Source organism: Oncorhynchus kisutch, linkage group LG24 (assembly GCF_002021735.2).
Source record: "Oncorhynchus kisutch isolate 150728-3 linkage group LG24, Okis_V2, whole genome shotgun sequence".
NCBI lineage: Eukaryota > Metazoa > Chordata > Actinopteri > Salmoniformes > Salmonidae > Oncorhynchus > Oncorhynchus kisutch.
This window is the reverse complement of record NC_034197.2, coordinates 42,897,725-42,905,224: the sequence shown is the minus strand read 5'-3', so window position 1 is coordinate 42,905,224 and position 7,500 is coordinate 42,897,725. Positions and strand designations below refer to the sequence as shown.

The following is a 7,500-nucleotide window of genomic DNA, read 5'->3' as shown; positions in this document are numbered from 1 at the left end:
TTATCTCCATTAATATAGGGCACCAGGCAGACACTGTTATCTCCATTAATATAGGGCACCAGGCAGACACTGTTATCTCCATTAATATAGGGCACCAGGCAGACACTGTTATCTCCATTAATATAGGGCACCAGGCAGACACTGTTATCTCCATTAATATAGGGCACCAGGCAGACACTTATCTCCATTAATATAGGGCACCTGGCAGACACTGTTATCTCCATTAATATAGGGCACCAGGCAGACACTGTTATCTCCATTAATATAGGGCACCAGGCAGACACTGTTATCTCCATTAATATAGGGCACCTGGCAGACACTGTTATCTCCATTAATATAGGGCACCAGGCAGACACTGTTATCTCCATTAATATAGGGCACCTGGCAGACACTGTTATCTCCATTAATATAGGGCACCAGGCAGACACTGTTATCTCCATTAATATAGGGCACCAGGCAGACACTGTTATCTCCATTAATATAGGGCACCAGGCAGACACTGTTATCTCCATTAATATAGGGCACCAGGCAGACACTGTTATCTCCATTAATATAGGGCACCTGGCAGACACTGTTATCTCCATTAATATAGGGCACCAGGCAGACACTGTTATCTCCATTAATATAGGGCACCAGGCAGACACTGTTATCTCCATTAATATAGGGCACCAGGCAGACACTGTTATCTCCATTAATATAGGGCACCAGGCAGACACTGTTATCTCCATTAATATAGGGCACCAGGCAGACACTGTTATCTCCATTAATATAGGGCACCAGGCAGACACTGTTATCTCCATTAATATAGGGCACCAGACAGACACTGTTATCTCCATTAATATAGGGCACCTGGCAGACACTGTTATCTCCATTAATATAGGGCACCAGACAGACACTGTTATCTCCATTAATATAGGGCACCAGGCAGACACTGTTATCTCCATTAATATAGGGCACCAGGCAGACACTGTTATCTCCATTAATATAGGGCACCAGGCAGACACTGTTATCTCCATTAATATAGGGCACCAGGCAGACACTGTTATCTCCATTAATATAGGGCACCAGGCAGACACTGTTATCTCCATTAATATAGGGCACCAGACAGACACTGTTATCTCCATTAATATAGGGCACCTGGCAGACACTGTTATCTCCATTGATATAGGGCACCTGGCAGACACTGTTATCTCCATTAATATAGGGCACCTGGCAGACACTGTTATCTCCATTAATATAGGGCACCAGGCAGACACTGTTATCTCCATTAATATAGGGCACCAGACAGACACTGTTATCTCCATTAATATAGGGCACCAGGCAGACACTGTTATCTCCATTAATATAGGGCACCAGGCAGACACTGTTATCTCCATTAATATAGGGCACCAGGCAGACACTGTTATCTCCATTAATATAGGGCACCAGGCAGACACTGTTATCCAAACAGACTTACAGTGCGGTGAGTTCTTGTACGATCCCTGCGGGAATAGAACTGGTGACCTTGGCGGTGTTACATAAGCATTAACACCGCAGCACATTGACCAATTAAAGGTTCGTGTCCAGCAGAGCGAACTGAAACAGATTGCATCTATCTGCCTGTGGCATCATCGTTTTCTCATTAGCCGAGCCAGTCTATTTCATTGTCTCTGGTCTCTGGACGCCTTTGGCTTTGAACATTGACTGTGGAATGAAAAAATATATATATGTAAGAAAAGCAGTCATTAATCCCAGTGATTAAACACACCTCTGTCTACCACTGCTCGTTACACTTCCCGTGTTTAATTCTTACCGAATTCTACTTGAATGCTACTTGAAACTACTTGAATTCTACTTAAAATCTACTTGAATTCTACTTGAATGCCACTTGAAACCTACTTGATTTCCACTTGAATCCTACTTGAATACCACTTGAATGCTACTTGAAATTTACTTGAATACTAATTTCATCTGCTTGAATGCTACTTGAAAACTACTTGAATTCTACTTGAAAAGCAAACAGAGGAAGTTTGACACAGACAACCTGTTGGATTGAAGTGTTGTACATTCACGTTAGGAGAAAGCCTCGACTGGCCTGTCTGTCTGTCCCTCCCCCCAGGCCACTCCACCTCCAATCCCAGGTATAATCTATATTGTATATGTAGGTACGTATTTATGTATAATTGATGTCCAGTCTTTGTTTCTTCCCTAGGCCCGTCCTCTTCCAGTCCTCGGCTGATGACTAAGAGCCTGTCTCTGGATCCTGGTGCTCACGGTGCCTGCCTCGGGGCCCATGCCGATGACTCAGACACCCAGACCCCTCGCCTCAGCTCAGACCCCGGATCCCTAACCTCCGGGTCCCTTGGTCTGCACCCATCCATGCCCCTGCTGTACCCAGGTGGACACGGCTGTAACGGAGGAGACAACGGGAGTGGAACTCCTCGGGAAGTGCCCTCCACCGCCCTCAAGAGACGCCCTCCTCTACCTGGGCCTAAACCACAAGGTAACATATCAGTCTTACTGTATCAACTGTAAAATCTTCCACTTCACAATGAGAAACCGAAGTAGGACAATAAATAGACAGCACGTTGCTCTGTACCTGTGCAGTAACACTGTCGTTACTGTAGTTTAAATACGTTTTACGAAGATGACCAACACCTGTATGTTGTTATTTCTCCTCAGTCAGTAACATGTTATTTCTCCTCAGTCAGTAACATGTTATTTCTCCTCAGTCAGTAACATGTTATTTCTCCTCAGTCAGTAACCTGTTATTTCTCCTCAGTCAGTAACATGTTATTTCTCCTCAGTCAGTAACATGTTATTTCTCCTCAGTCAGTAACATGTTATTTCTCCTCAGTCAGTAACATGTTATTTCTCCTCAGTCAGTAACCTGTTATTTCTCCTCAGTGCCCCCAAAGCCTCCTCACCTGCAGCAGAGTGCTGGTGCTCCTAGGCCCTGCCCCCGCGTCCCGGACAAGCCCCTCCCACCTCCCCCACCCTGCAGACCTTTGCCTGCAGACCCCAGAGGGGGAGGACCCTGCCGACCGCCGACACTCCCCCGCGGCGAGGGACGCTCCTCCCCCACCGCCTGTGTGCTCTCCCTCATTGAGAAGTTTGAGAGGTAAGATAGATCGATAGATAGAAAGATAGACAGACATACTGGAAAGACAGACAGACAGACAGTTGAAGTTGGAAGTTAAAGTCATTAAAATTCGTTTTTCAACCACTCCACACATTTCTTGTTAACAAACTATAGTTTTGGCATCTACTTTGTGCATGACACAAGTCATTTTTCCAACAATTGTTTACAGACAGATTATTTCACTTATAATTCACTGTATCACAATTCCAGTGGGTCAGAAGTTTACACTAAGTTGACTGTGCCTTTAAACAGCTTGGAAAATTCCCCAAAATGATGGCATGGCTTTAGAAGCTTCTGATAGGCTAATTGACATAATTTGAGTCAATTGGAGGTGTACCCGTGGATGTATTTCAAGGCCTACCTTCAAACTCAGTGCCTCTTTGCTTGATATCATGGGAAAATCAAAATAAATCAGCCAAGAACCTCTGGTTCATCCTTGGGAGCAATTTCCAAACGCCTGAAGGTACCACGTTCATCTGTATAAACAATAGTACGCAAGTATAAACACCATGGGACCATGCAGCGGTCATACCGCTCAGGAAGGAGAAGCGTTCTGTCTCCTAGAGATGAACGTACTTTGGTGCGAAAAGTGTAAATCAATCCCAGAACAACAGCAAAGGACCTTGTGAAGATGCTGGAGGAAACAGGTACAGAAGTATCTATATCCACAGTAAAATGAGTCCTATATCGACATAACCTGAAAAGCTGCTCAGCAAGGAAGAAGCCACTGCTCCAAAACTGCCATAAAAAAGCCAGACTATGGTTTGCAACTGCACATGGGGACAAAGATCATACTTTTTGGAGAAATGTCCTCTGATCTGATGAAACAAAAATAGAACTGTTTGGCCATAATGACCATCGTTATGTTTGGAGGAAAAAGGGGGACGCTTGCAAGCCGAAGAACACCATCCCAACTGTGAAGCACGGGGATGACAGCATCATGTGTGGGGGTGCTTTGCTGCAGGAGGGACTGGTGCACTTCACAATATAGATGGCATCATGGCAAAGGAAAATTATGCGGGTATATTGAAGGAACATCTCAAGACATCAGTCAGGAAGTTAAAGCTTGGTTGCAAATGGGTCTTTCAAATGGACAATGACCCCTAGCATACTTCCAACATTGTGGCAAAATGGCTTAAGGACAACAAAGCCCTGACCTCAATCCTATAGAAAATGTGTGGGCAGAACTGAAAAAGCGTGTGCAATCAAGAAGGCCTTCAAACCTGACTCAGTTACACCAGCTCTGTCAGGAGGAATGGGCCAAAATTCACCCAACTTATTGTGGGAAGCTTGTGGAAGGCTTCTCGAAACGTTTGACCCAAGTTAAACAATTTAAATTTATACTTGTTAAGTGTATGTAAACTTCTGACTGACTGGGGATGTGATGAGAAAAACTAAAACTGAAATATATCATTCTCTCTACTATTATTCGGACATTTCACATTCATAAAATATAGTGGTGATCCTAACTGACCTAAGACATGGAATTTTTACTAGAATTAAATGTCAGGAATTGTGAAAAACTGAGTTTAAATGTTTTTGGCTCAGGTGTATGTAAACTTTCGACTTCAGGCAGGCAGGCAGGCAGGCAGGCAGGCAGGCAGGCAGGCAGGCAGGCAGACAGACAGACAGACAGACAGACAGACAGACAGACAGACAGACAGACAGACAGACAGACAGACAGACAGACAGACAGACAGACAGACAGACAGACAGACAGACAGACAGACAGACAGACAGACAGATAGATAGATAGATAGATAGATAGATAGATAGATAGATAGATAGATAGATAGATAGATAGATAGATAGATAGATAGATAGATAGATAGATAGATAGATAGATAGATAGATAGATAGATAGATAGATAGATAGATAGATAGATAGATAGAACGATGTAACATTCTACTGTCTTATCCTATCACTCTACAGGGAGCAGATCATTGTGGTGCCTGATATCATGGGAGGGGGTCTCTGCAACCCCAGGGTCCCTGAGACAGGACCAGGTGGGGGCCCCTTCTCTCCCCCAGTCTCAGAGCTCACTCTCGGCTGTCTCCACGTGGCCTGCCCTCCTGGTTCCTCTCAAGAGCTGGATGACCTACCTCAGGGGCTGGCTGTTTTGGCTGGCGTGGTGCTGGGAGAGAAAGCAGGAGAGACAGACAACAAGGATAATGATAAAGAACATGAACTAGGAGCGTTGTGCTCTGCCTCTGACAAGCGCCTGTCCATGGAGTCCGGTTATAGCGCCTCAGAGAAACTCACAGACGCCGTGGCGATAAGGGGGCAGGCGGAGCCAGAAAGCCAATCAGGGATCCCCTCTGACAACTTGTCCCTCCTCCAGCCGCAAGCGGACGGCAAACTGGCCAATCGAGACTCTGGCATCGACAGCATCAGCTCTCCGTCCCACAGTGAGGAGCTGTGTTTCGCCGGCGACGAGGACCGGGTCATCTTCCCCTGTAGTCCCGCCCTCACGCTGCCACGCCTCTCTAGCTCCTCCTCCTGCAGCTATGCGGAGGGCCCGGGGGGAGAGGGGGCGTCGGCTGAGGGTGGGGGCGATTCGGAGGGGGACAGTGACTTGGAGGAGGGAAGCGGGGATGAGACCATTGAGCTCATCAACCCCATGATGGATCTCCAACCTCTGGCACTGGCCCTGCCTAAAACAGACAGGCAGGACTCTACAGAGGTGGGCCTGTTTTTTAAAACATGAATGTGTGTGTTTGTGTGTGTTTGTGTGTGTGTGCGTGTGTGTGTTTGTTTGTGTGTTTGTGTGCGTGTGTGTGTGTGTTTGTTTGGTTGTTTGTGTGTGTGTGTGAGTGTTTGTGTGTTTGTGTGTGTTTATGTGTGTGTGTCTGTGTGTGTGTCTGTGTGTGTGTCTGTGTGTTTATGTGTTTGTGTGTGTGTGTGTGTTTGTGTGTGGGTGTGTGTTTGTGCGTGTGTGTCTGTGTGTTTATGTGTTTGTGTGTGTCTGTGTGTTTATGTGTGTGTGTTTGTGTGTGTGTGTGTGTGTCTGTGTGTTTATGTGTGTGTGTGTGTCTGTGTGTTTATGTGTTTGTGTGTGTGTGTGTGTGTGTGTTTGTGTGTGTGTGTGTGTGTGAGTGTGTCTCTCCATCTCTCTCTATCAAGCCAATTCAACGAGGCTTTATTGGGAAAAATGTTTACAAAGTAAGTTAAATAAACAAAAAACAAAAAGTGAGAAGACAACAACAACAACAACATAAACCCCCCCAAAAAACTATTTAATTTTAACAGTAAATGTCACACTCACAAAGGTTTCACAAAGATAAAGACATTTCAAGTGTTATATTATCAGGGTTTTACCAATGTGCAAATAGTAGTAGAACGACTGTTAGGGGAAGATAAATTAACAGATGAATACTATTGGTTGCCCTGTTCTCATGGCAACGGGTCACACATCTTTCGGATGTGACTTTACACAGCATTATTTCACCTAACGGATATGGGAGTTTATCAAGTGTTTGATTTAGGAAGTGCAGGAAGTGCAGCTCAGTTTCCACCTCATTTTGTGGGCAGTGTTGCACATAGCCTGTCTTCTCTTGAGAACCATGTCTGCCTACGGCAGCCTATCTCAATAGCAAGGCTATGCTCACTGAGTCTGTACATAGTCAAAGCTTTCCTTAAGTTTGGGTCAGTCACAGTGGTCAGGTATTCTGCCACTGTGTTCTCTCTGTTTAGGGACAAATAGCATTCTAGTTAGTTCTGTATTGTTTGTTTGTTATTTCTTTCCAATATGTCAAGTAATTATCTAATTGGTTTCTAATAATTTGGTTGGGTTTAAATGTTTTTCCATCCTGGGGCTCTGTTGGGGTCTGTTTGTGTTTGTGAACAGAGCCCCAGCACCAGCTTGCTTAGGGGACTCTTCTCTTGGTTCATCTCTCTGTAGGTGATGGCTTTGTGATGGAATGTGTGGGCATCGCTTCATTTTAGATGGTTGTAGAAATGAACAGCTCTTGTCTGGATTTTGATAATGACTAAATAAATCGTTCTAATTGTATTATTTATGGGTGTTTCGAATTCCAAATTTGGTGAATTTTTGATTGGTGAACGGACCCCAGACCTTACAACCGTAGAGGACAATGGGTTCTATAACTGATTTAAGTAGTTTTTGCCTGATCCTAATTGGAATGTCGAGTTTTATGTTCCTTTTGATGGCATAGAAATTCCTTCTTGCCTTGTCTCTCAGAGCGTTCACAGGAAGTTACCTGTGGTATTTTATGTTTAGGCCCGAGGTAGGTGTAATTCTTTGTGTGCTCTAGGACAACGGTGTCTATCTTGTATTTGTTGTCATGGCTACTGGACCTTTTTTGGAACACAATTATTTTTGTCTTTCTGAAATTTACTGTCAGGGCCCAGGTCTGTC

General features: G+C 44.7%; 1 protein-coding gene across 2 annotated transcripts in view; it reads left to right on the top strand.

Moving 5' to 3' along the window:
• The window catches only part of LOC109907104 (FYVE, RhoGEF and PH domain-containing protein 1), a 151,343-nt gene that overhangs the window by 77,814 nt on the left and 66,029 nt on the right, over positions 1 to 7,500 (top strand). For both annotated transcript variants that reach the window (XM_031804219.1, XM_031804220.1), the window contains exons 2-4: positions 2,192 to 2,482; positions 2,887 to 3,100; positions 5,055 to 5,805. In XM_031804219.1, the coding sequence (XP_031660079.1) occupies positions 2,192 to 2,482; positions 2,887 to 3,100; positions 5,055 to 5,805 (1,256 nt within the window). The remainder of the gene's footprint in view (positions 1 to 2,191; positions 2,483 to 2,886; positions 3,101 to 5,054; positions 5,806 to 7,500) is intronic.